The 26,641-nt window shown below is 43.5% G+C and overlaps 15 protein-coding genes across 15 annotated transcripts; all 15 read left to right on the top strand.

The window, feature by feature from the left end:
- Nucleotides 1-2: 2 nt before the first annotated feature.
- On the top strand, nucleotides 3-1,160 carry TM35_000141160 (aminoacylase; the record flags this gene model as incomplete). The annotated part of the gene is made up of 1 exon (XM_029025561.1): nucleotides 3-1,160. A coding segment is annotated over one exon (1,158 nt), but the record flags the coding sequence as incomplete, so codon positions are not given.
- Nucleotides 1,161-1,615: 455 nt separating this feature from the next.
- TM35_000141170 (uncharacterized protein) lies at nucleotides 1,616-2,509 on the top strand (the record flags this gene model as incomplete). The annotated part of the gene is made up of 1 exon (XM_029025562.1): nucleotides 1,616-2,509. One exon carries the CDS (start codon nucleotides 1,616-1,618, stop codon nucleotides 2,507-2,509), a length of 894 nt encoding a protein of 297 aa, XP_028882972.1.
- Nucleotides 2,510-2,802: 293 nt separating this feature from the next.
- On the top strand, nucleotides 2,803-4,053 carry TM35_000141180 (putative REL2; the record flags this gene model as incomplete). Its single annotated transcript, XM_029025563.1, has 1 exon — nucleotides 2,803-4,053. The coding sequence occupies one exon, from the start codon at nucleotides 2,803-2,805 to the stop codon at nucleotides 4,051-4,053; it is 1,251 nt and encodes a 416-aa protein (XP_028882973.1).
- A 251-nt stretch (nucleotides 4,054-4,304) lies between these two features.
- TM35_000141190 (uncharacterized protein) lies at nucleotides 4,305-5,120 on the top strand (the record flags this gene model as incomplete). The annotated part of the gene is made up of 1 exon (XM_029025564.1): nucleotides 4,305-5,120. The coding sequence occupies one exon, from the start codon at nucleotides 4,305-4,307 to the stop codon at nucleotides 5,118-5,120; it is 816 nt and encodes a 271-aa protein (XP_028882974.1).
- A 468-nt stretch (nucleotides 5,121-5,588) lies between these two features.
- On the top strand, nucleotides 5,589-7,337 carry TM35_000141200 (tRNA (uracil-5-)-methyltransferase; the record flags this gene model as incomplete). Its single annotated transcript, XM_029025565.1, has 1 exon — nucleotides 5,589-7,337. One exon carries the CDS (start codon nucleotides 5,589-5,591, stop codon nucleotides 7,335-7,337), a length of 1,749 nt encoding a protein of 582 aa, XP_028882975.1.
- Nucleotides 7,338-7,679: 342 nt separating this feature from the next.
- Nucleotides 7,680-8,672, top strand: TM35_000141210 (uncharacterized protein; the record flags this gene model as incomplete). The annotated part of the gene is made up of 1 exon (XM_029025566.1): nucleotides 7,680-8,672. One exon carries the CDS (start codon nucleotides 7,680-7,682, stop codon nucleotides 8,670-8,672), a length of 993 nt encoding a protein of 330 aa, XP_028882976.1.
- Nucleotides 8,673-9,336: 664 nt separating this feature from the next.
- Nucleotides 9,337-10,182, top strand: TM35_000141220 (putative soluble N-ethylmaleimide sensitive factor (NSF) attachment protein; the record flags this gene model as incomplete). The annotated part of the gene is made up of 1 exon (XM_029025567.1): nucleotides 9,337-10,182. The coding sequence occupies one exon, from the start codon at nucleotides 9,337-9,339 to the stop codon at nucleotides 10,180-10,182; it is 846 nt and encodes a 281-aa protein (XP_028882977.1).
- Nucleotides 10,183-10,530: 348 nt separating this feature from the next.
- TM35_000141230 (putative separase, putative,cysteine peptidase, Clan CD, family C50) lies at nucleotides 10,531-13,839 on the top strand (the record flags this gene model as incomplete). The annotated part of the gene is made up of 1 exon (XM_029025568.1): nucleotides 10,531-13,839. The coding sequence occupies one exon, from the start codon at nucleotides 10,531-10,533 to the stop codon at nucleotides 13,837-13,839; it is 3,309 nt and encodes a 1,102-aa protein (XP_028882978.1).
- A 260-nt stretch (nucleotides 13,840-14,099) lies between these two features.
- TM35_000141240 (putative protein kinase) lies at nucleotides 14,100-15,641 on the top strand (the record flags this gene model as incomplete). Its single annotated transcript, XM_029025569.1, has 1 exon — nucleotides 14,100-15,641. The coding sequence occupies one exon, from the start codon at nucleotides 14,100-14,102 to the stop codon at nucleotides 15,639-15,641; it is 1,542 nt and encodes a 513-aa protein (XP_028882979.1).
- Nucleotides 15,642-16,272: 631 nt separating this feature from the next.
- TM35_000141250 (uncharacterized protein) lies at nucleotides 16,273-17,394 on the top strand (the record flags this gene model as incomplete). The annotated part of the gene is made up of 1 exon (XM_029025570.1): nucleotides 16,273-17,394. One exon carries the CDS (start codon nucleotides 16,273-16,275, stop codon nucleotides 17,392-17,394), a length of 1,122 nt encoding a protein of 373 aa, XP_028882980.1.
- Nucleotides 17,395-17,718: 324 nt separating this feature from the next.
- On the top strand, nucleotides 17,719-18,639 carry TM35_000141260 (rar1; the record flags this gene model as incomplete). The annotated part of the gene is made up of 1 exon (XM_029025571.1): nucleotides 17,719-18,639. The coding sequence occupies one exon, from the start codon at nucleotides 17,719-17,721 to the stop codon at nucleotides 18,637-18,639; it is 921 nt and encodes a 306-aa protein (XP_028882981.1).
- A 273-nt stretch (nucleotides 18,640-18,912) lies between these two features.
- TM35_000141270 (40S ribosomal protein S11) lies at nucleotides 18,913-19,434 on the top strand (the record flags this gene model as incomplete). Its single annotated transcript, XM_029025572.1, has 1 exon — nucleotides 18,913-19,434. The coding sequence occupies one exon, from the start codon at nucleotides 18,913-18,915 to the stop codon at nucleotides 19,432-19,434; it is 522 nt and encodes a 173-aa protein (XP_028882982.1).
- A 383-nt stretch (nucleotides 19,435-19,817) lies between these two features.
- On the top strand, nucleotides 19,818-20,483 carry TM35_000141280 (putative phosphatase-like protein; the record flags this gene model as incomplete). Its single annotated transcript, XM_029025573.1, has 1 exon — nucleotides 19,818-20,483. The coding sequence occupies one exon, from the start codon at nucleotides 19,818-19,820 to the stop codon at nucleotides 20,481-20,483; it is 666 nt and encodes a 221-aa protein (XP_028882983.1).
- A 648-nt stretch (nucleotides 20,484-21,131) lies between these two features.
- TM35_000141290 (GTPase activating protein of Rab-like GTPase) lies at nucleotides 21,132-22,553 on the top strand (the record flags this gene model as incomplete). The annotated part of the gene is made up of 1 exon (XM_029025574.1): nucleotides 21,132-22,553. One exon carries the CDS (start codon nucleotides 21,132-21,134, stop codon nucleotides 22,551-22,553), a length of 1,422 nt encoding a protein of 473 aa, XP_028882984.1.
- Nucleotides 22,554-24,174: 1,621 nt separating this feature from the next.
- Nucleotides 24,175-26,307, top strand: TM35_000141300 (cell division cycle protein; the record flags this gene model as incomplete). Its single annotated transcript, XM_029025575.1, has 1 exon — nucleotides 24,175-26,307. One exon carries the CDS (start codon nucleotides 24,175-24,177, stop codon nucleotides 26,305-26,307), a length of 2,133 nt encoding a protein of 710 aa, XP_028882985.1.
- Nucleotides 26,308-26,641: the final 334 nt, after the last annotated feature.

Genomic DNA, 26,641 nt, shown 5'->3' on the forward strand with positions numbered 1-26,641 from the left:
TGCAGTGGCGCCGCTACATCCATGAAAACCCCTGCTTGAGTCACGAAGAACAACCGACAGCAGATTATGTTGCAGACATACTCAGGAAAATGCCAGCACCTCTTGATATCAAGCGATTAACACCAACCAGTGTAATCGCAGATCTCCAGGGTGGTGCTGGAGAGGGTCCCATGTACGCACTGCGTGCAGATATGGATGCCCTGCCATTACAGGAGGAAAGTGGAGAGCCCTTCAGTTCGAAAAAACCTGGTGTAATGCATGCCTGTGGTCATGATGCGCATACTGCAATGCTTCTTGGTGCTGTAAAGGTGCTTTGTCAAGTTAAGGACAAAATTCGTGGCACTGTGCGGTTTATCTTCCAACATGCTGAGGAGGTTATCCCAAGTGGTGCAAAGCAGTTGGTGGAGCTTGGTGTACTTGATGGTGTGAAGATGATTTTTGGGCTTTCTGTTGATGTTACAAAGCCATCAGGTACTGTTCTCTCTAGAAGTGGAGTGATGATGAGCGCATGCAACGACTTTGACATTGTGATCAAGGGTGCTGGTGGACACGCCTCTCAGCCTGAGCTCTGTATTGACCCCATTGTGATTGGCGCCCAAGTTGTTACAAGTCTGCAGACCATCGTCTCACGCCGCATTGGTGCGCTGACAGCTCCTGTTCTGAGTGTGTCAACGTTCCACGGCGGCACTGGAAGCTACAATGTGATCCCCGACAGTGTACATCTGCGCGGCACACTGCGGTGTCTGGACCGTGACGTTCAGGCACGTGTGCCTCGTATGGTGGAGGAGATCGTTGCTGGTGTTGCCAAGGCACACGGCGCCCAGCACGAAGTAACTTGGCTGGAGCCAAACATTGTGACGTACAACGACCCAGCGGCGTATGAAGTTGTGAAGTGTGTTGCGGAGCGTGTTGTTGGGAGTGCTTCGTTCGTGGCGCTGAAAACGGCAATGATGGGTGTCGCAGATTTCTCGGAGTATGCGGCAAAAACACCTGGATGTCTTTTTTGGCTGGGAGTTAGAGATAGTGGTAGCAGTTGCCAAAGTAACCATAATTACAGCTCTCGCTTTCACATGAGCGAAGCAGCAATGGAACAGGGAGTGAGGATGCATGTTGGATTGATAGCCATGTTATCCATGTCTAGTGGAAATTATAGTGGGTAGGGTTTGGCCTGCGGCATATTTGGTGCTCTAGATTGGGCTTCGATCTCTTTCTTCATCTTTCTCTGTTTCTCTCTCTCTCTCTTTTTTTTTTTTGGCTGCATCTGCCACGTAGGTTATCGATACCCCTTTTCCCTTTCTTGTGTGGTAGCAGGATTGAGTATACATACTACGCATGGTGAAGATATTGAAACAGCAATACATTTTTTTGTGTTGTGGATGTTTTTTTTTTTTGTTGTTGTTGTTGTTTTCCTCTTTTCTGTCGTTTTGTACGGGTCTCGGTAAGTGTGCTTGACGCCGTGCACTCTGACCAGAATAAAAGAAAAGAACGAAAAGTATTCTTATATCTATCTATCTATATATTGATATACGTATAAGCGAATGCGTGTATCTCTGCGATGCTACCTTCCTCTTCCTCGTTTCTTCCTTTTCTCTTTTCTTCCTTTAGTGTGCAGCTCATGTCGTTAGTTTTGCGGACCCTCTTTTCTGCCACGCGCCCCCTCCGTCAGCAGGCCCAGTCCGCCGCCCCTCACACCGCCGAGTGGATGCTGCGGGGAGTGGCGGCGAAGATACCGCCGGCGGGGGTCACCGGCGCGCAGCTGCAGGCGATGCTGGAGGATGAGGCGCCGCACTTCCAGCCATCTGCAGTGGGTGCCCTCTCACTCAAGGACGCCATTCAAAGCTTTCCAAACATGTTTATAGTGGAAACAGACAATACGGGGAAGTGGATTGTCAAGTCGGTTGGTAACGCCCGCAGTAGCTCGGAAATAGACAAGAGTGGCGCTCTCGGTATTGTCGACTTTTGCCGTAGTAATTCACTTGTTGTGCCTCAAGGCGCATATACATCATTACTTGTTGCAATGCAGAAGACTGGTATCAAAGATAAAGGAATTCTGCGAGAGTTATTAATGAGTGACGAGATATCACGGGTTCTTCAGGTGAAATTATCTCTTGGTTTGAAACCAAAGCGCCAACCTAGTAATGCGTATTGCTTTATTGACGGTGATGAAATTGGTACAAATGCTGTTCAACAGATGTGGAAAGAACTAAATCTCACTCAAGAGTCAACTCGATTTGTAGCTAGACGTCCAACCTCAGTGAAGCACAGTGGTAGTGACATTATTGCACCAGATGATATGCCCACTTATGCCATTTTAGAACTAAAGGCAAGGGAACTGGCCCTTCGTCAATCTGTTGTTTTGCAAGACATTATCTACATGTGTTCCTCAAAACAATTTGCAGTATATGCCGAGCATGTTGCTAAACTAAATACATTCCCAGATTCAGACGTATATGTGTGTTGCCCTAGCAAGATAAGGTTGGTTTCTAAGAAACAGTACGTTCCTTTGTGAATTGCTAATTACGTCCTTTACGTATCTTTCACATACCTTTGGCCACTTGGTCAACACATCAAACGACACTTTTTATTATTATTGGTATGCCGATTGTTTGGCAGTATCTAGGTTGTATATATATTTCTGTGCATTTTCTTTCTATTTCTTCTGGAAAGAAGGATAAAACTGAGTAAAGTACTTTCTTTTTTTCTTCTTTTTCTTTCAATTCCTATGGTGTTTATATATATATATATATATATATTTGTATGTGTTTGTTTTGTTTGTGTGATGATGCATAGTTTTTTGCAGCAATGCTGCGCCGATGGCACCCTTTGCGCTTCCGTAGAACAGTTTTATGGCTGGCTGATAACGGAGGTGGTCTGTTCGAGCGTTATACAGAAATTGAGAACTCAAATGAACGGCGAATAAATGCATTAAAGGCATCTGGAATGTTTGATGATGAGTGGATTGCTACAGAGAAGGTACATGGTGCTAACTTTGGTATTTACTCTATTGAAGGTGAGAAAATGATACGATATGCGAAGCGAAGCGGTATTATGCCTCCCACAGAGCATTTTTTTGGTTATCATATTTTAATACCTCAACTTCAACAGTATATTACTCTCGTCCGTGATATGCTATGTGAGAAGTTGCAGAAAAAAGTTCACACTGTTCTTCTAAACGGTGAACTCTTTGGTGGAAAGTACGATCATCCTAGTTTACCAAAGACTCGGAAAACAGTTATGGTTGCAGGTAAACCTAGAACCATTAGTGCTGTACAGACGGACTCTTTTCCACAGTATAGTCCTGATCTTCATTTTTACGCATTCGATATTAAATACAAGGAAGACTCTGATTCAGAGTACATGACTCTCATTTTCGATGAAGCTACAGAAATATTTCAAAAGGTTCCAGGTTTACTATATGCCAGAGCTATTATTCGTGGTCCCATGTCTAAAGTTGCTGCCTTTGATGTGGAGAACTTTGTCACGACGATTCCCCCACTTGTTGGGATGGGCAACTACCCACTGAAGGGTAATTGGGCAGAGGGACTCGTCGTAAAGCATGTAAACCGAGGAAAACCAGGTTTTGATCCAAAGGGATTGACCATCTTGAAGTTCAAATGCACTGCCTTTCAGGAGATTTCAACAGACCGGCGTCAGGGACCACGTGTGGATGAGATGGAGGGAGTACGGCGTGACTCCATTAACCGCGCCGGTGTTCAGCTTCCCGATCTTGAGAGTATTATACAAGACCCGGTGCAGCTCGAAGCCTCAAAGTATCTCCTAGATCATGTTTGTGAAAATCGTCTTAATAGCGTTTTGTCAAAAATAGGAACTGAACCCTTTGAGAAGGAAGAAATAACATATGATGAACTCGCAACACTTTTAGCAAAAGATGCTTTAAAAGATTTTCTTAAAGATGCAGATCCTGCTATTGTGAACACTCCTATATTAACCCGCAGGGATATGACCAGGTACGTTTTATTTGAGTCAAGGCGACTAGTGTGTTCGCGTTGGAAGACCATTCTCCAACGGCAGACCGTGGATGCGGAAGGATGACAGGTTGAAGAAAAGTCAGGTTGAGAGGGTGATATAAGCAGTGGTTGGGATTTGGGAATTAAGTGGAAAGAATAATAGAACAGGTTTAAAAAGAAAAAAAAAAAACATAAGGAGATTATTATTATTATTATTTTTTTTTTGCGCTTTTCTTCATTTGTTATCTTTTTCTTATTATTATTTCTATCAAATTACAGGCGTATAGAAGGAAAAGAAAAAGGTTAGAGCTGTAGGGGTTGATTAGAAGGAGAAACATGCGTGTGTTTCATCGTGTAGCACAAATTGGCCAAAGGGTGAATTCTGCGACGCGTTTCCAACGTCAAGGAGTTTCACGTGATGTGGCACTCGCACGGTGGAATGCGCGCCCTGTTGATGATGCTAAAAAGGAAGAAGAAGAAGTAACTAATATGGTTGGTAAAGGCATGAAATTTGCGTCAAGTGTAACTAGCCGCAGTTGGAAAGCGTCCCGTAGTAGCGTCGCCTCAACGATTGCTGACGTGAGTTGGGATCTTTGTGAACGATTGGATTTTTATGTACAGTACAGTGTACCATCTAATTGGCTAGTAACAGAGCGAGTGAATGAGAATAGCATCGCCGTTCAATGCAGACCTCCGTGGACAGGGAAAGGGGAAGAAAGACCAACGGTACATGGTTTCTCATTGAATTGTTTTGCGTATAAGCAAAAGGTAAAAAACCCAGACAGTGAGAAACTTCTTAATTTGTTTCTCCAACGTTTTAATGCGTCCGTATCTAATTCATTGGAAGTGGTCTCCCAGTCATCAGGTTCCAAAGACAAAACACGCCATAATGATTCTTCTGATAAGAGTATTAGTGAATCTCTGGCGAGTCGATTGGACTGTGCTGTGGCGGAAATCACATTTACACCCGTCGTTGGCGAACCACTAGCTCACGGACTCTGCCGTGCATTCTACAACTCGAACCACAGGTTCCATTATGTTGTTGTTGTTGCGGTCCCAGAGGATGAGTTTGAGGTTTCGAAAGACCTTCTCACGCATGCATTGCTTGCAGTCGTAGAGAGCCGAGTTGAAGCTGCGGCAAAACGCACTTAACAATAATTAGTACCTCTCTTCACTCTCTTTTTTTGAGTTTTGAAGAAGTACGTTATGAGTGTGATGCTCTTTTTTTTTCCCCTTTCTTCCTTCCTTTCTCTCGCTATCTATCTCTTTCTCTCTTCCGGAGACTAATATACACAGAAAGAGAGACAGGAAGAAAGGGAAAGACTGTTTCGCTCTCTCAAACTTTTACCTTAGCCACCATTGAGTGTTTGTTGTTGTTGTTTTTGTTTTTTTGTTTTGTTTTGTTTTCCTATCGAACGTGTTTTATTATGTTCCTGTCTGTGTACATGTTTGTTTTTCTGTTGGTTTGTTAATTCCTTTTTTTTTTTCTCTTTTCTTTTCTTTTTTTTTTTTTTTTTTTTTTTACTCTTATATAACCTTCACTGAAAATAGCAAGAAGCGAGAGCAGCAACAACAACAAAACAACAAGAAGAACGGTTGTAGAATCATCTGCAAATAAAAATGTCTGATGATGGATCTAATGTGAATGCTGAGACAACTTCAAAAATCTCTGAAGGTGTTGTACTTCGTGAACACAGTAATGAGAACCTGCTAAAGTTTGACACACATGATAAGTATTCAACAACGTCTGCCATGAAGAAGTTGATCATGAAGGAACTTCCTCCACCCAAGACAAATGCTCCCCCAGAGCCATTATTCAACGGTCTTTTGCGTATGGGCAAGAATCCCAATACCCCACTCTTATTTATGGCTTTTCAAACACCCGAAGATAGTGCCGCTGCGGCGGAGCTCCTTCGCGGTATGCAGTTCCGCGGTAAGAAGCAATGGCGTGAAGTGCCGGTAACGCAGCGGGATCTGCAACTCACACATAAGGGCGCCAGTAAAAAGCGGCCGCGTGAGGAGGTGGCTGCGGGGCAAAGTAAAGTATCGCAGTGGGAGGGATACAGCATGGAGGAACAACTCACACGGAAGAAAGAACATTGCATGCAGGTAACACGAGTAATTGCTCCCACCAATGTACCGAAAGAGCAAGTTTTTACAGGCATTCACCCCAGCCCACAACAGTGTGGTTATCGCAATCATGTTCAGCTATCGTTTGGCTATACAGAAAGTGGAAAACCTTCTATTGGTTTTCTCAAGGGTGCTATGGTTGAGGGAACTTGTGCTATTGACTCAGTATTGGAGAAAGATATAATAACGATGCACCCACTCGCCAAGGTGGTGGCATCTGCTGTGTTGTCAGTCTATGATGAATTCGCATCACCTGAAAAGGGTGGTTTGGAAGTGTTTGATAAGATGAAACAGCGGGGATTCTGGCGAAAGCTTCAGGTACGTCATAATGTACTTGGTGAAGTCATGATAGATATGGAACTTGATATTGAAAGTATCGATACCACATTGGCGAATCTTGTTAAAGAGCGATTGTCATCTGTGCTACAATCTGATACATTAAAAGAAGATCTTCGCAAGGAGTATGGGAAAGATACTGCTTCTGTGGTTAGTGCACAGTATCATCATGGTACTGGAATTAGCACACTACCACCAGATTTACCACGTCATACTCTTTTTGGCACCTCTACACTCACGGAACACCTTTCGGGACTTCAGTTTGAACTAAGTCCCACCTCATTCTTTCAGGTAAATACACCAGGGATGGAGTTACTACTACGTGAAACGGTGGCCCTGGCAGAACTTACACCGTCAACAACACTCCTTGATCTTTGTTGTGGCACAGGAACTATAGGAATTACACTAGCCAGGTACGTGAAACGTGTGATTGGAATTGAATTAGTGGAGTCGGCAGTACGGGATGCAAAGTTGAACAGTGAACGTAATAATGTAAACAACACTACATTTTACTGCGGTCGTGTGGAACAGCTTTTGCCCGATATCCTTAATGCGTTGCCGAATGAGGATAAAAAAGATATTGTGGTTATTTTAGATCCTCCTCGTGCTGGTGTAACTCCAACTGTGTTGAAGTGGATACGTGGAACTCCCACCATTCGGCGTGTTGTGTACATCTCATGTGAACAAAAGGCACTGGAGCGGGACTGTCCTGCACTGACGAAGCCTTCCACAAAGGCATACCGTGGAATGCCGTTTGATGTGACGGCAGCCTTCGCCGTGGATCTTTTTCCACACACACCACACGTAGAGATGGTGGCTGTGCTGGTACGCCGTGAAGAAGAAGAAGAAGAAGAAAAAGAAAAAGAAAAAGAAGGAAAAGAGAACAACAACACTAATGAATGAACTCCCTTTAACCAACTCGCTTAATCTTCTAAAGTGGATAATACTACCACTTCTTACATTTTGTTTGAATTATTCTTGAAGATACTGTGTTTTGGGGATGACTCTTGTATCTTGGATTTAAGTCTCTCTTCCTCCTTCTTTTTGTTTTTTTTTTTTGTTTATATTGCTTTTTTTTCTGTTTTCTTGTATTTTCAGCTGAGTACTTTTTTTCTTTTTCTCTCTTTTTTTTCTTTTTTTTTTCTCTCTCTCTCTCTCTCTCTCTGTTCTCCTCTGGGCTTGTGTGCGGTTGTAATTTTGAGATATTTGCTTGAAGTCCTTCGCCATTCGAAGTAGAAGAGGGTGATGTCTGCGTGGGCCTCTGGCAGTCTAGTTGAAAGGCTTAAGCAGCAAAAACTATCTGCTGCGACCAACAAAGACGCAGTTCCACCACCTGCTGGCCCCACCGTACCTACCACATCAAGCACCGCAAGCAATAAGAGTAATACTAATAATACTACTACTACTACTACTAATAATAATAATATTAACAATAACAATAACAATAATGTTATCAACGCCCCGAATCATGCTCCTCATGTTCCTCCACCAGCAGTGGATAACAATGCCGCCGTCACTCAAAAAGCGAAGCCGGTAGTTTCCCCCACCCGGGACCAACAGCAGAAAGAGAAACAACAACAAGAGGAAGAAAAGCAAAAACAACTTCTGCAGGAAGAGGAGGAGGATGAGGAGAAACTCGTTAAAATTGGCGTGCTTTCGCTACCTCAAGAAATAGCGAAGCTTGCCTCTGTTGAATTTACGTTTGTCGGTACTGTGAAGACACCCCCACGCCCAGTAGAGGAGTGTAGTCGCCCAGCAGTTCCCGCTGCACGCGAGGCGACATCCACAACGGCAACGTTTGTGCCGCAAAATGTGCACCACAGAGTTGCGCCAGTGAGTGAGACGAGTCATGCCTATCCCATGCACCATCACCACCATCATCACCGCCCCCACCAGTATCAACAACAACAACAACAACAACAACAACAGCAGCAGCAGCAATACTACCATTACCAACAACACGCACAACCACAACCACAACAGCCACCGCCACCCCCACAACAGCGATATATGCAGCACGGCATGGCAGGGCAATCATATCAAGACACCTATGGTGCCATGCCGTATAATATGAGCCCGTACGCTGCTCCTTATCACCCACGTATGTATAATGGTTATCCTGGTATGGGCATGTACGGTGGTATGGGGGAATATGGTGGTTTCTCGCTCCAGGGAAGACCCGCATATTATCCACCCCCTCAATCTCAGATGGGTCCGTACGTTCCGCCTCAACAGTAGTAATCGAATTAAGATAAAAATGCGTACTGATATCTGTGAAGATGAATTGACGTGTACTGGTATCCTCATACACCTTCATATTTTCACGAATCTCATCAATAATGCTTCTGCAATTTCAACGAGATTCGGGAATGAATAAGGTCTACTGGAAATAGAGATAAACTGCCGTGATGCGTGCAACTTCAGTTTCATAATTCTACACTGCAGGTGCACCGTTTGTAGGCCTGAGGTATGCCATTTGCATGAGGTTCTCTCCCTTTAAAAAAAAAAAAAAAAAAAAAAAAAAAGAAAAAAAAATACACTAAAAGAAATTCATGTTGTATAACCGCTAACAGGAGAGCGAGCCTGACTGAGAGAGACATGCACAGATGCAAAAAAAGAAGAAATGCCAATATACATGTCCTTTAATGTATGGCGATCTGACTATATTTATACATAGAAATAGTGCTCCATTTCCGTCTCTTACCTCTTCTTTTTTTGTGAATTCACGCCTTTTTATTCTTTTTTTTTTAATTCTTTTTTAAACATACACCTATACATATTCATATACATTTGTGTCTGTGTGTGGTACATAAATCTAAGTTAATTCAAAGAAAACAAAGGTACAACAAAAAGTTTTTTTTTTTTTTTTTTTTTTTTTAGGTAAAATAGAAAGATCAACAAAATGTCTGCAGAGGATGTTTACCGCAGTGCGGAAAAGAAGATCAACAAAATGTTTTTTAATGACTATGAAGGTGCCATGGAATTGTTTGATAAAGCTGCCGCCCGATTCAAAGTTGAAAAAGAGTACAGCAGGGCAGGTGAAGCATATATGCGAGCTGGTGACTGTGCAGTGAAGTGCAAGGATGAGATGGGTGCATGTCAGGCGTATGTTAATGCTGTTAATGCTTATAAAAAGACAGATTTGAAGAAGGCTGCACAGCTGTTGGATATTGCCATTCGTATACAGATTGACAGCAATAAACTGAATGGAGCCGCTCGTTTGGAAAAGGAATTTGCAGATGCTTTGTGTGAAGATGGACAGTCTATGGCAGCCATTCCGCATTATGAAAAGGCTATACAGTACTTCAATGCAGAGGATATGAAGATGCAAGTGAAGAGTTGCACAGTCGCTATGGCGAAAATATATGGTGAAAATGATATGTTTGATAAAGCATTGGCACTCTATGAGAGACTCGGTGGCATCTGCGCTGATGGTCCACTGCGTCATGAGGCGAAAGAGCACTTTATGCGAGCCATGCTCTGTCGTCTTGCCACTGTAAATGATGACAATCGACACGAGATGTGTGATGAGGCTTCAGAGGCACTTCGTACTTATATGCAACGTGATCCATATCTTAAAAACACCCGAGAAGCAGAATTCCTTGAAATGTGTGTTGAGGCTGTAGAAGGATCTGATATGGAAAAGTTTGAGACGGCTGTATCCCTCCTTCAGGAGCTTCGCATGTTGGATGATTGGAAAACCCATGTGCTGCTTGTTATCAAAAAGAATATGGATAGTATTCGATGATTAAAAGATATAGTGTATACAGATTGTTATCACCGTCTTCAGTACTACTACTACACTACACTACCCTCACCAAATCTTTTTTATTATTATGTTTTTGCTTCTCTATTTCGTTACGTCTTTTCCTTTTTGTTTTTTCATTTTTTTTTTTTTGTTTTTGTTATTCTTATTTTCATAAACTCCTTTTTTCCTTCGACCTTTCACCACCTAGAAGGCCACCGAGGGGAATCAGACGACTCTAGCTTTTTCTTCCTCAAATTATCTCTCTCTCTCTCTCTCTCTCTCTCTCTCTCTTTTTTTTTTTTTTCCTTTCTCTCTGCTGACCGCAAAGCGCTCTTTAGATCCACGCCGATGAAGCCGGCCGCCAGCGGCGGGATTCTTCTGCGGCTGGCGGAGTCGCCGCTCGCCAACGAAGCAGAGTTGCAAGATGTACTCGCGGCCGCCAAGTCTGCGGCGGTGAAGACATCCGCCGTGCACGACAAGTGGCGCACCGTCAAACTACTGGCAGCAGCCGCGCGATGTACACTTCAGGCAGGACGCGGCACTTTTGCATTGCCGCTTATCACAACAGCGTTCGAATTATCCCCACCGCCTTTTAGTCAGCTAACACGATTACAGTATGAGGTGACTGAAACAGATAGGTGTGAGATGGCGCATCTTATTTCTTCCATAGCCGCTAATACGCAAGAGGATGATAAAGAGGTGACCGCTATTGTGTGTACATCAATTATGGTATGGCACACCGCATTAGCCACAGTTGACACATCAGGCAGTCATCCACAAACTTTTTTGCGATTTTCTCATGCTGTTACCCACATACTCACATCACTCGTGGTAGATGAACCCGCACTTGAGAATTGGAGTACATGTTGGATGTACAATGTACTAGCATTTGCGCATTGCCACAAGAAGAGAGAAGCGGTAGGGTTTTATTTGTTAAGGGAAATTCATGATGAGAAACGACTTTCTGATCTGGTCCCTGTAGATGAATGGGGATTTTCCTGTTCAACTGGAGTGAATATTTGTGTTCGTTTGGGTCTTCGTGGGTCTCATGTTGCTACAATGTGGAAACGCTTCTGTGCATCTTTGTATGCTGAAGGTTCACTTGTGTTGCGAGAAGCACAAGAGGAAGTATGTCGACACAGCTCTGATGCGATGAGCATTTTACAACAGGCTTTTCAGAAGGAGACAACTCACTTACAAGTTGATTTTCGACGACCACTGGCTTTGTCCATTAATGATGTGATTGCCCTCCGTGACACGGTATTAGATGCCAAAGTATGTTTAACCCGAAAAAAATTTGATCTAGTTCGTCTGGCATCTTTTTTGGTGATATTTGAAAGTGGAGAATCTTATCTTTCTTCTGTTGATTACCCAATGGCCTCTGTCTCTAGTGTAGTGGCGTTGGCTCAACGCCAGCGGTATACGGACATTGCAGTGGAAATACTTCAACTTGGTCTTCGAACTAATTCGAATGGTAACTCATTCGTTGTATCTGGAAAGGAACTCAAGCTCCTTTTTGAGCATACCATAAGTGGGGATTCTGGAATCCAATGCAGTCCACACCACATACAGTCGTTGTATATTTCTGCCCAAGAACAACAACAACAACAACAACAACAACAGCACCCAAATGAGCCAGAGATGTTGTTACATGAAGCTATACAAAACTGGAGTGCTTTTGATATGCTGCGAACTCTTTTGTTTTCAGAAACACTGGAGGGTCTCTTGCCAGCTGCTATAACCTTAATAAGGGGTGATACTAAACTGGCACATCAACTGCTTAGTGATAAAGTTGCACCCTCATTTGTCCTTGAGGGATTATCACGAACTGTTATTTCTCTTGTAGAAGAGGGTGATGTGCCGCTGGCTCGATGCTTCCTACCGTTGCTGGTGGGTATCTGCGTACGCATGCCATCACAGGCACATCTACTACTAACATTGCAAGCAATCACCTCTTTCGTGCAATCCTGCTCTGATGATGATGATGATGATGATGGGGAATGGAAGGCTCTTACAGCTATTCTTCTCCCATTGATGCCACCACGTTGTGCTGGAGCTACACTCACATACCAGGAGACAAAAACAACGGTGATAGGGCGTACATTTTCCAAGAGATGTCAAGTGTTTGATACGCTTCGTAGTGCTGTTTCTGCGTCTAGTAGTACATATGATTATTCTCAGTTGCAGATCATTCTCACGGCGGACCAGAAAGGAGTACGTCTGGTTCGTACCAGCAGTATAAATGGGATAACACCATGGGAAAAAGTGTTGCCGGTTAAGGAGGTTTTATTAGAAATGGTAAACCGAATGCGGGATATTGAGTTAAGGAATCGGCGTCATCTAGATAGTTTCAACTCAGAAGAAGAGTTTACAACGTTAGAAAAGATACACAATGACGATTCTATTGGGGAAAAACCGAATGATAAAAGGCGAGTGGAGTGGTGGGAGCAGCGTCATGCGTTGGATCGTGCTTTGGGGGACGTTGTAAAGGAGATGCAATCTGAAAATATCTTTGGATGTTGGCGATTGGCCATGTGTGGTGATTTAACCTACTCTTGTATGATGGAACTTCAATCTATGGCATCTGAGCTATTACAAAGGTGTGAGGCTCCTCTAAAGCACGTGGAAGATGTAGTGATGATATTAATGGGACTTCCTTTTCTTAAGATATGTCATGTATTCAAAGATAGACTTCCATTTAATCCTTCTCATGTGAATATGGAGTCATCTTGTGATCTGTGTAATGAAATTTTCTTAGATATTGCACAAGGGTTAGAGACGGAGTTGCTTAATCAGGGTATTATTGCTTCCTTGGGTGATGATGATGTTACTATGGTACGCGAGATGTGTCTCCGCACTCTTAGAGCCATATGGAATGCTAGTTTTGGTGAAGAAAAACAAAACGTAGAACATTTGGATTTACTTCAATTAACACGTAGTCCTGTTTATCTTGTACTAGATAATGAGCTTCATTGTCTTCCGTTTGAAGCTATAGATGTTTTTCGATGCGGAAACGTTTCTCGTGTTCCTACAGCTACATTTATATCTTTAAGAAGTAATGGACGATCAAGGTCTCTCGGTGACGGTTTAACGTACTGTGCGATTGACCCAAATGGAGTTATGCCAAAAACGTCTAAACGTCTGTTGCCTGTCTGTCAGCGGAATGGTTGGACTGTAAATTCAAATGGTATAACTTCTGGAAAGTTACGTGAATTGTACGCCTCTCAGGCAAAACTTTATGTCTATGTTGGTCACGGAAAAGGGGAACGATTTCTTAATCGTCAAGAATTATACGAACGATTTCCTGACCCGATAAACTTTCCAGCCGTTTTCTTAATGGGATGTAGTAGTGCGTATATGGACAGTGGTCCGTCGTTTGATTGCTTCGGCATGCCCTACGCTTTCTTGCATGCGGGATGTCCATTGTTTATGGGCTGTTTGTGGCATGTAACAGATGGTGAGATTGATAGACTGACAAAGCGACTATTGATGTTAATTTCAGGTGATAGCTGCGGGGATTCTTGTGTACGCCGTCCTCAGACAATTGGTGAGGCTCTTGCGTTGGTGCGACAGGCATGCAAGCTTCCATTCTTAACAGGATATGCCACTGTTCTCTATGGCATAAACCTTCCTCTGCAGAGTGCTATTGAGGAATAGAACTCCTTACCCCCTACTATTATTATTCTTACATTTCTTTTTCTTTTTTTCTTTTTTTTTTTTTTCTCTTTTACCTTTGCTTCATTTTTTTTCCGTTGTGCTTTTGGAATATTCTCCTCGGTTTCCTATTTGTCTCTCTCTTTCTTTCTCTTTCATTCTCTCTTTCTCTCTCTCTCTCTCTCTATATATATATATATATATATATATATACTGTTGATAGCAGAGCGGAGGTGACGACTTCACGGGGGTTTTTCAACCGCATGAGTGAAGTTCCCTCATTTGTAAGGCATCTGCGGCACAACACAGTTCCGCGGCGCCGACTTCTGGGAGAAAGATTTGCAGTTATAACAACATTGGGTCGAGGTTCATTTGGAGAAGTGGTTCTCGTGGAGGACAGAGAAGCAAAGGGGGCATTGGCAGTGGTAAAGCGTTCTCATATCTCTAGGAATGGCGCGGCGAAGAAGACAGCACCGGAGGTGGTAGATCAGCAGATTCGTGCTGCCATAGCAGAAGCGACCATAATGGCAAAGTTTAACGATGATGGTATTGTACGTCTCATGGATTTCTGGTATGAAGAGTGTGAGGGTGGTGTGTGTTTCTTGATGGAATACTGTAACGCAGGAGATTTGGAGAACTACATGAAGCGTAATTATCCCTTCAGCGAAGAGTTATTACTACTTCTTTTTGTTCAATGTTTAATCGCCGTGGCACATATGCACACGAAGGAGGTTGTCCATCGAGATTTAAAGCTGTCAAACATATTGGTATGTGGAAATGATGTTTGCACCATTGGCTCTAACGGCAACCGGAAAGTGCCAAGACTAAAAGTAGCGGATTTTGGCCTCAGTGCGATGAGCAGTGAAAGTGATGCGGTGGAGGGATTCACGTGTGTGGGCACACCTCTCTTTATGTCGCCAGAGACCGTTGCGGAGGGATTGTGTGGATACGGCAGCGATGTGTGGAGTCTCGGTGTGGTCTTCTACCGCATGATGACAAACCGTCAGCCCTTCACCGGTGATGACTTTCCCGCATTGCGATCTGCCATTACATCCACAGAGCCTCCACACCCCAGTCATGTATCCTCTGTGCGATACTCACAAGAAGTGGGGGATCTCATTATGGGAATGTTGACAAAGAACCCACTCGCACGGCCAAGCGCCCGCCAACTCCTCGCATCTCCACTATTCACACAGACCTTATTGCAGTGTCCGTGGCGCAGCAAGCAACTGCGGGGTGCACTCTCTCTTTTTGCGTGCCGTACTGATCATGTGGTGTATTTATTCGCCGAACCACGAACAGACTCAAAGATTGTGGCTACACTCCATTTTGCTGATCATGTTTTTGTTGACAATGAGGTACACATACGCGTCAAACAAGGACGACGTAGTGCCTCGCGCAGTGTACGTTCAGCTGCCTCCCCGGAAATGTGCACTGCCGCCACTACTCCTGCGGAATCTATGCAAGATGATGTTGTTGTCTGGTGCCATGTGGTTGGCCCACACACGGGTTACTGCATCAAGTATGAACGGGGACGCGGTGTACTGCGGCACGTGGGGGATCCCACACCGTGTGGTCCACTCCCTCCTCCTCCTCCTCCTCCACCAATAATAATAACAACAACAACAACATCAATAACAACACCAACAAGACTATGTGAAAACGCAGAACGCGGTTCGTCACCGGAGCCGATACGTCCGGCAGCGCTACACACACCACAAACATCTTGTTCGATGCGACGCGAGAAGACGCGCAGCGCTTCTGCAGGAAATCTCTTCTCACTATTATTTAAGCAATGTGGCTAGGTCGATTAGAGTAATGTGTTTGTTTGTTTGTTTTTCTGATTTTCTGAATTTTCTCATTCGAGTGTAGCCGGAGAAGAAAAGTGATTTCTAAAAGCAATATAAACCTCCGTGCCCACTTGGGAACTTTATTAAGTATAAGAATTTTTTTTTTTTCCTTTACTATTCTTCTTGATTTATCACATTCTATTTTTCTTTCTTTTTTTTTTTTCTAAATTGGGATATGCATGTTTCTTTCTTGGGGTTGGGAAATAGGGGAATTCACTGTTTTTATTATTGTTTTTATTTTTGTTATTTTTATTCTATTTTACCTTTACTTTGGGCATTTGCAAGTTGTACTTAGTATTCTTTTTTTTTTTTTTTTTGTTTTTTTATTAATTTTAAGTTTTTCTTTTTCTGTTTGATGAATTTTTCAGAGGAGCTCTTTTGGTTTCACTCTCTTTCTTGTTATCTCATTTATTACATTTATTTATTCCTTGTATGCATTTCTTTTCTTTTCTTTTTTCTTTTTCGTTCCTTTATCTCATTTTATCTGTACACATGCGCTTATGGTGTTACAGTAGCTAAGCAAGGAATTGTAACTGGGGAGCTTGCAAACAAAAAAAAAAAAAGAGTAAAAAAAAAAAAAACATCAATGCACGTAGTGAGTGATCTACAACAGAGGCCGAATAAGAGTCGTCTGAAGTGCGAGAAACGCATTGTTCCCTTCTATGACATCTGTAGTGTCGTGCAGTTCGTATGTTTAGTAATTCACACAACAAAGGTTGTGATGACTGCTCGATGTACCTTTGCTCATTCTCTCTGGTCCAAAAACAATCTAGAGCTTGTTCCACCCTTGGTAATGAAGTTAGATTCATGTTATTATATGACAACGCGGAGTACATTATACGCCTTTAAGGACGTTTCAGTTGAGTTGTTTTTATCGGGTGTAAGTGACGTTTTTGCAGATCATGCGATACAGATGGGATTAGCCATTTTTTTCTGTGCCTTTACGCTCTTCTTTGGTGCAGTGAACCGCAGTGCTGTGGAAAATAACTTTTTTAGCTACCGTTGGCGTAACTTTGTATTTCGCAAAGATCTCATTGCTGCCTTGGAGATTGCAATGTTGTGTCTTGTCCTCCGCACGGCTCTCATGGCGACGGCGGCGGGAAGTCTCCTTGAGGATTATTTGCGTTACTGCAAAGTTGTCTCCCGTGCGTACTTGCCGTTCTGCACAGTGGTCCCACTCTTTGTGTTTGTTGGGGCTGGTTTCGCCACTTACGTGGTGGGCTGTGTGCTGTATCTATACAACGCCCTGCCCAAGTACGGCATCATGACAGAAGAGGAGATTGTCGACTACAAAGTGTGGCTGCGCGGCCGGCGGGCCCGCATTGAAGAGGCGAAACGCGCAGCGGAAGCAGCAAAGTTGGCAAACATGCGACTGCAGTTGATGATGCGGGATTCGAGTAGACCGCCACTACGTGAAATGACGCGTTCCGCATCCTTTTCCACAAGCGGTCAACCAGACCATTACGTCCACCCCGATGTTTCCGCAGCGTCGCAGCGGCGGCACTCCTCTTCTCATGTGCCACTGCCAATAAATTTACCCCGACGTCGGGAGACTTCTCTCATGCGACAACAGCAACAACAATACAATCCACAGCAGAGTCAGAGTCAATCACAACAAGAACAAGATGAGGGAAATTCACACTCCGCAGGTATACCCCTTTATACCTCTTACATTGGGGCTTCGCCATTCTTTACCCAAAAGAATTAAAATAAAATGTTCCTTTGGGTATATCTGCTTTGCATTTTATGATTTTCCTGTAGATATATATATATATATATATATATAATGGTATGGCGTAGAGATTGTGTAGAGATAGAGATCACATCGATGCTTGAAAAGGCAAATTCCGTCTGAAGATGCTTCATTTTGCTTGTAATTTGTAGTCTGTTTATATATTTCTGTGATGGATTAAATTTCATGTATTTTTGTTTTTTCCCTTTCATCCCTTTTTTTTTTCTTTTAAATTTCTGTCCTTGTTGATTATTTCCTTCTCCTTTTTTTCTGCATTACTACAAAAAAAGAGGAAGAAATATGAAGGTGTATTTTGTATATGAGGGAAAAGATACGAATGGTTGCGTGGTTGACGATAGCCTGGAAGAGGTATACAAGGTAAAGATAGACCTCCCGGTGAAGTGGCTCACTGGTCCATGTGAACAGCTTCTCCGTTTTATTGTTTCTACGTACAATAAGAAGCAACCTAAGAGACCTCTTGTGGTTGAAGAAATTAGCCTGTGGAATGGAAATGTAGAGTTGAAGCCGTCAGATATCGTGGAAACACGAGTGCATGAGTACAATGATGTTCACATTCGGCATATAGCAAAGTCTGTACAGCAATTGCAGCAACCAGGATCTGTTCCTTGCACCAACTATGGATGTGGAAAGTTCTTTCTCCCAGAGGAAAATAACGACACAGCGTGCAAACACCACGCAGAACCTCCAGTCTTTCATGATATTGAAAAGTATTGGCGTTGTTGTCCCACGCGGCGTGTGCGTGACTGGGATGACTTCAATGCCATTCCACCTTGCTGTATTGGCCCACATAGCACAGAAAACCGACAGGTCTCTTTCTCAAGTGAACCTATTGTAAATGTTCCGCTATCACAGGATCAGTTAAAGGCGACAGAAGCAGGCGCATCTTCTGCAGCGACGACTGTACAAGACGGTGTTGCGCCTCGTCGCACGAATGGACCAAGGGAGTTCGAAGGTGCAGTGGCCGCACAAGGACAAGCACCGCAGGAGATCATTGACGGCAAAGCCAGATGTCGAAACTACGGATGTCAGCAAGAGTTTGTGGTAAGTGAGAATAATCCAACAGCGTGCCGGTATCACAGTGGGGGACCTGTATTCTGGGATACATACAAGTACTGGAAATGTTGTCCAGATAAGAAGCGTTATGAATTTGATGATTTTGTAAAGGTACCTGGATGCACAGTGGGACCGCATCAGTTGTAACCTGTAAATATGTTAATACAGAATACAAAAATACGTAAAGTTCTTTTTTTGTTACGAATAGCATTCAAAAAACAAAAAAAAAGAAAAAAAAATCGATATATGAACCCATTTACTGATTGTGTACCAATGATTCAATAGTATTGTTATTCTTGTTCTGCTCTAAAATATATTTTTCTATTTATTCTTAACTCTTCCTTTTCTTGTTTTTGTCTGTTGTTGTTATTATTATTGCCCAATATTTTTCCCAGAGCTTTGGTAGGCATATTACCCATCATGGCAGCCCCACAGGAATACGCGCGCGTGCACTCCGTCGACTTGACGCTGCAGCACGAGAAGGCGTACCAGCGCCAGACGGCCGTCAACGAGAACAGCCACAAGCCATCCAAGAAGCATGTGAACATGAGCGGCCACATCCGCTACTCCAAGAAGATTGGTCTCGGCTTCAAGACACCCAAGGCGGCTGTTAACGGTAAGTACATCGACCGCAAGTGCCCATTCACCAGCAATGTGTCCATCCGCGGCCGCATCCTGCGCGGTGTTGTGCACTCCACCAAGATGAAGCGCTCCATCGTGATTCGCCGCAACTACCTGCACTTCATCAGCAAGTACCAGCGTTACCAGAAGCGCCACCGCAGCCTGACGGTCCACTGCAGCCCCTGCTTCGACCCCAAGCCCGGTGATGAGGTGGTGGTTGGCCAGTGCCGCCCACTGAGCAAGACCATTCGCTACAACGTGCTGGAGGTGGTCACCAAGTCTGCTGCTGATAAGCTTGGTAAGAAGTTTGCCAAGAACTGATTACTGGGTTGCATATGTCTTTACTAGACTCAGAGAGGGAGGAAATTGTAGGTGAAGAATCCCTCTTTTTTATTTCTGTTTTATTACTTTATTCGTTACTTTTTTTTTCTCTCTCTCTCTCTCTTTTTTTTTTGTTTGGCTTCACTGTTGTTGCCCTTTTTGGAGTCTCCATCCACGTCATGGCGAGGATGGGGATTCTTTCATTTTTCTTTAGTAATGCACTTCTCTTTTAATAAATTATTCTCTTTTTCTTTCTTTCTGCCAATGGCTCTCCATTGGAAGCCCACTGCGCCTTCGTGGTAAAGCAGCAATTACAGATAAAATTAAAAAAAATAATAAAAAAAAAAAAACACACACACATACAGAGGTTTTAAGCTACAGGAATGAGCCCGACAACAAAACCGTTTAATGGAGCGGTGCGCTGCGAATGGTTTCAGTCCCCAACACAAGTGACGTTCACTTTCTATGTACGTGACCGTCAAGAGGATGATGTACGTGTGCAGGCGACGGACCGGTCACTGACAGTAACTATTCTCCTTGATCCCTCTGGGCGCGAGTACCAGTACAATGTGGATCATTTCTATGCACCGGTGACGCCCGATGCCGCGGTGATAAATGTGCGGCCAATGAAAATTGAAATATCCCTTAAAAAGGCATCTGAGATGCAGTGGCCAGCGCTGGAAGCACTTGGCAACGAGGCGCCAAAGTTAGCCGCACCGTCGTTAACGGACTCTTCCAGCAATGCTGCTGCTGTGGCGACAAACTCGTCGGTACCTTCAAAGGAGCTGAAGTACCCAAACAGCCGTGGAAAGGACTGGAGTGCTGTGAAGATTGATGACGACGATGTGAAACCAGAAGGGGAGCAGGCTCTCAACGCACTTTTTCAGCAGATCTACGGTAACGGTACGGATGAGCAGCGTCGTGCGATGATGAAGTCTTTCGTGGAAAGCAACGGTACAGTTCTGTCCACTAACTGGGATGATGTGGGGAAGCGAGAAGTGAAGATGGAGCCACCGACTGGAATGGAACCGAAGCCGTATACGAGCTGAGAAAGATTCTCCATGTGCGAAGAACTTCTTCTTAACCTCATTATACTCCTGAATAAGGTGATGATGGTTATGATGGAGAGAAAAAAAAACGTGAAGAATGAAAGAAAAACGAGCCAATGAATTGAAAAGGCTTCAGATGTGAAAGAAATTATTTCGTTATTCCACTTATTTTTCCCTATTGTTATTATTATTACTATTACTCTTTGTTTGTTTGTGTTTCGTGTTTTTTTTTTTTTTTTTTGACCTTATTTTCATGCTTCTGTGAATGAAGTAAAAAATATATATGGTATGTATACATGGGAATCATTTTGTATCCCTCTCTATTTGTATTTCTGAATTTTTCCGTTACTACGGCGCGTTATTATTATTATTATTATTATTATTATTATTATTATTATTATTTTCTTGTTTTCCTTCTTGTTTGTATTCTTCTTATGGACCGAAGGGTGTGCCTCTTTATTTCTCTCGACTTCAGGTACGAGGAAAGGGACGAAGTAAGAAAAGAAATAAATAAATCAAGTAATATTCAGAAATAATAAGAAAAAAAAAGGGAAAAGAGAGGGAATTAATAATAATAATACTAAAAAAAAAAGAAAAAGAAAAAAACAACGCACCCCTGAAAATAATCAGACGAATATGCCTCCCTTTATGAATCCTAATGAGCATAACCGCCTGAAGCGAAAAGAACTTCATCGCGTGAAATCCCTGCAAAAGACGCTTGATGGGGACTCTTATTTGGAGGAATGCCGAAATATGTGTATCCGCTCAGGGTTTTGTGATAATGCGGTTCGGCATACTGTGTGGCGTCACGTTGTGCTTGGTCTAGGCATTCTGCGGCCCGTGCCGTACGTTGAGGACGCCGTGGCCCAGCTTTCCTCTTCGCCAATCAATAGAAGAGAGAGTGGTAGTGGTACTGGTAGTGATGATGGTAGTGGTGGTAGTAGTAATAGTGGTAGTGATAGTAGTAATAGTGGTAGTATTAATAAAAGTAGTAGCGCTAACTCCTTGAATGAGGCAGATGAGGATTCACCACAGTTGAGTCGCATAACAAGTACAGAAGAAAGTTCTACATTGTATCATCGAAATTTGCCTGATAATTGTCAGCCACGTGTGGTCCACGTTGATGTGCAGCGGTCGCTGTGGATGCTGTACCCCGATGCATCTAAGCGGGATAGTATGCGAGAAGTTTTGACCTCCATACTTCTTCGCGTGCTCGCAAGCAACACGGAGCGATATTATTACCAAGGACTACATGAGCTCATGGGCTTTGTTATGTATGTGATGGAGGGGACTGCGGTGGATGTGATGCTCTCCGTGTGTGAGGGACTACTGTTGCTGCACTGGCGGTCGTTTAGCGATAAACAACTCAGTCAATCACAATCCATGTTGTATGCTATGCACGCCGTGATCGCCGCCGAAGATGCATCTTTTGCGGCTGCATTAGAGTCCTGTGGGGTTGCGCCCGAGTCGCACTACGCTGTTTCATGGCTTATAACGTGGTATGTACACGTCTGTGAGGATGTTGATATTCTCGCACGTTTGTTTGATTTTTTCATTGGCCATAGTGATGAGCATGCGGTTATCTTTTTCACAGCAGCACTGGTACTGCATGAGCGAGATCGTATCTTGACATGGATTGACAGTGCACGTGAAGGGCTTGAGAAGGGCGATGATGATATTATGGTGATGGCACGCATCTACACACAACTCACACGGCTTCCAAAAGATGTTTTGAGGACTGAAAATCGAGCTGTTGTAGAAGAAATGATGCGTGTTGCTATAGGGCTCCAAAGTAAATATGGATTATACGTATATAAGGCACGAGAGGATTTCTTGCAAGGCAGAGTAGCGAAACTAGGCATGTTGACAGACAAACGAACGCGAAATTCGGCGCTAAAATTGTTATGGGGTCTTCTTTTCCGTGAGTGGCGTAAACCGTGGAGAAGTCGAAATATTAAGACTCCATTAGTGGCTACTGTGTTAATTGTTGTTGTTGCTGTGACGATACGTAGTCTGACCGCTTCTTCCATGGTTCGATTTTGGCAAACTGGATATCCATCACTAACATAAGATATTCAGGAAACCCTACTAATACGTTTGGTATGGTTCATGCTTCTAGTGTTGTGTTAAGGTCTCATTACACATACACACAATTGTGGTAAAAAATTTAATGGGGTTATCGAAGTTCTTATTGTTCTTGTTCTTGTTGTTGTTGTTGTTGTTGTTGTTGTTGTTGTTGTTGTGTCAGGTGCCACTCTTTGTGTCTGCCTGCTTGCACTCTTTCTTTCTTGAAAAGTAACGTTAGGGGTTATAGGAGGGGTGACTTCATCGATACTCATGTTTTCCTTTATGTTCGTGAGTACACCGCGGACATTGAAGCTGCTATCATGCGAATCTCTTGAGGAAAGTTTCGTCTCCAGCTTACCAGTGCGCAAAAATGTTTTCTATACCCATATTCAAACATTGATTAAGAAACATCACTAGCAGTTCCCTTGAAATGCACGGTTTGATTTTTTTGCGATGCGACAAATTTTGCGTGGAGTAGCTTGATATATATGTATAGTACGAAGGTCAAACTGATTGGTGTACGGGTTCCGTTAACTAATCAAAAGTAATATATCTCTGACCTCCGCATGTACGAGAAGGAACAGAGGATGAGAGTGTTTCTTATCATGAAGAGCAATAAAAGAATATTGAATGGGACGAGTCACAGATTTAATCTTTTCCTGTAATAAAATGCGACAGTGTGTACACTCTGTCTGTGTTCGGCAGTAGTTGATGTGTACCGTGCGAGTGCGCAGAGAATAGTGAAAAGTAGATTCACCAAGCATTTTTATTTTTATTTTTTAGCGCTACGGTAGTTACACAAAGTTATGAGGAGTGTGAGTTCTTGAATCCCATCTGGATTTATCAGTATGGTGGTAGTATCGATGAGACCGTGTGGGGATCGATGTTTGGTTAGGTTACTTTGGGAATCCTGTGTAATGTGAAGGAATGCGACAAGAAGGAAAATGATGCAATGTGAAATACTCCTTTGAGTGCATGCGTTAGAGAATGTACTACGGTATTTTCACTATAACGTGTATGTTGTTTGCTGCGAGCTGTGAGTTGTCTGTGTCCATAGCGGTAGCAGTAGTGAGTAAGTGGTTACTGGATGTGGGAGGTGCCTCATTTCTTTCAAGCAGAGCAATTATTGGTGGAATCAGCAGTATCAGAAGTGGTGCCCTAGCAATATGTTTAGGTCTACTGCTCTGTTGATAATAAAGATGCGGTACTACTACTATGAAGAAAAAGAAGAGGAAGGGCGGTAACTCAAAGGAGAAAAAGGAGACATAATCTTTGATTTTTGCACAACATAAATGACATAAATGGACATAAATGGGACGAATAATATATATATATATATATATATATATATATAATTCCTGTATGTGTGTGGATAAGTGTTTATGTTTCTGTGTTTGAATGACTCTCTGTTGATTCGGGTGGTGGGAAAGTGTGTATGTATATGTGTTTTTTTTTTTATTTCCAATATTAATGACGTTGTATATCCTTTTGTTTTTGTCCCCTTTTGTCTGCTTTTTCTAATCTTTTTACTTAATCTCTTTTTATTTTTATTTTTTATTTTTTTTTTTTTTTCGCTTTCGTGTGTAATATTTATTTATCTCCTTGCACTATTATTACCGTTTACATGTACTGCACATTCTCAGCAACTCCCTTCCCCCTTCAATCCCTGCAAAGCGTGATTAAGAAAATGGGCGAAACTTACATGTCTGGTGCGACAGACGTGTTAGTTGTGATTGCGCCCGTTGCGTGGTGGCCGTCAGCGCAGTTTTTACATTTCCACCCGTTTGACGCCGGCCGTACATTTGCGTCCGCCATTACATCCAGCGGTGTGGCTGTTGGGGCGGCGGAGCGGGTGGTGGGACTCTCGCGATTGGGCCGCAGTGTTATGCTCAGCGCCACACTCGAGGACTCCACGGTGCGACTCTACAATCCATTCAGCGGCGGTGAGTTGCGGTTGGCGATTCGCAGAGACTGCAGCGAGTATGCACTCGCCAGTGGAGTTTCACTGTATGAACTGGTGGAGGCAGATAGGGTGCGTGTGGAGGCGGCGCCTGTGGGAATGGGTGTATTGTTGTGTGAAGTACAACTGGAAGATCATGATTTGGGTGAACGGTACGTTGCGGCCGCACTAAAGTACATCACACAGCATTTACAATGGCAGCAGAAGCGACAACGTTCGGTGTGTTCACTTCTTATTACAGGAGAACACGGCGTTGGAAAGACGCATACACTATACCAGGTTGCAGTAAAAATTCCGCAAGTTGTAAATGTGTGCGGTAAACGTTACGTAGTGGAGCGTCGTGATGTGAGTGTTGCACAGTTACTGCAGTTGGATGAACGGGAGGCGGTGACGGTGATACAACGCATCTGTGCACTTCCTCCTATTGACACTACTGAAAACCCAAATTATTCTTCTACTGCAGGAGTTATTCTTCTTTTGACACTTGATGGAGTGGATTTGCTGTGGGCTACAACCAACTCGTTGGTGGCACTGGTATCGCATCAGTTATGTGCCTCGCTGGATGAAATGGATGAAGCTGCACAATTGGCGGATTACCACATAGTGTTAATTGCCACTGCGGAGAACACCACCACACTTCCCACGGCATTACTCTCTCGTCTCTCTTCACGGCGTGTGCATATTGCTTATCCCTCACTACAGGAGCGACTAAATTACATGGAAATGCAGTCTGGCGCAATGGACTTCCCACCTCATGTACGGGAAAGAGTGGCGGAACTTCTCGCCGGATACACCGCCGGTCAACTAGCAGTAATGAACAACAATACACTGCTGCAGATGTTGGAACGCGAAGCCACTCTTGATGCGAAACAGCACCACAAAGAACAACGTCACCAGAATGATACCCAGCTAGATACCAAAAATGAAAATGTGGCTGACACATATGGAGGATTAATTGGAATGGCGAATATACTGCGAGACCTTGAGGAGCTTGTGGTGTGGCCACTGCAACATATGCGTCTGCTGCGGCGCTACGGTGTGACTCCACCAAAAGGTGTTGTCGTTTGCGGCCCGTCTGGGAGCGGTAAGACATCACTATTAACATCCCTCGCACGGCGTCTGCGCAGTGGTAGATTGCACGTGATGCTTGTGGACGGTTTGACACTCATTGAGAAGGCGGTGGGACGTACGGAGAAGAACATCGCCACACTATTTGCCAACGCACGGGCCACATCACCCACCGTGTTATTCCTTGACAACATAGACAGCCTCGCCCCACCGCGGGGACGGCAGATGAGTGAGGTGTCGAATACTGCAGACCGAACACTTAGCACACTGTTAACAGTGATGGATGGGATAAGTGGAAGTAGCAACGGTGACGATTTCGTCTTTGTTGTTGCATCTGCACCGTCTATCGCAGCGCTTGATCCTGCGATTAGTAGACCTGGTCGCCTGGATGTGCATCTCACGCTTCCAATGCCAACAGCAGAAGAGTTGCATCTTTATATAGTGCGTCGCCTGCTGGTGTGCGTAACGCAATGTGCTGGTGGCGAAAACAACAACGACGACAACAAAACTAATAATACGGATAATGATGTTGTTGATGATGAAGAAAAGGCGGAGATGGTGCGTATTGTTGAGGAGTATGCCAGTCGCTGGACAGCTATGGGACGACTCTCTGCTGCAGAGGCAAATGCTTTTGTGCGTGAAGTGGTCCTGCACATGGTGGAGAGCTCGTCTCTCAGATTGGTGGATCGCCTTAAGGAGGCACTTGATGCTGCTGCTACACGTCTATAATTATACATCGTATAATTTTTTCAGAAGTGTGTAACTTTAGTTGTATACTCGCTGATTTTTCAGGATACTTCGATGTTGGGTTTTTGGGTTTTGTTTGGCGTATGTTTTTTTTTTTTTTTTTTTCTTTCTTTATTATTGTTGTTTAACCTTCTGTTAATATTATTATTATTACTATTATTGTTATTTTTCTTTTTTGGCACCTTTCCTTTCGTTTCCTTTCTGTAAAAATGTATACGTGTGTAGAGGAGCTCTACAGAAATATCCCTTTGATTCGAGAAGAAACAAATATATAAGAAAGAATATATATATATATATATATATATATCTGGATCCG

Source organism: Trypanosoma theileri (assembly GCF_002087225.1).
Source record: "Trypanosoma theileri isolate Edinburgh chromosome Unknown TM35_Tth_14_V1, whole genome shotgun sequence".
Lineage (NCBI taxonomy): Eukaryota > Euglenozoa > Kinetoplastea > Trypanosomatida > Trypanosomatidae > Trypanosoma > Trypanosoma theileri.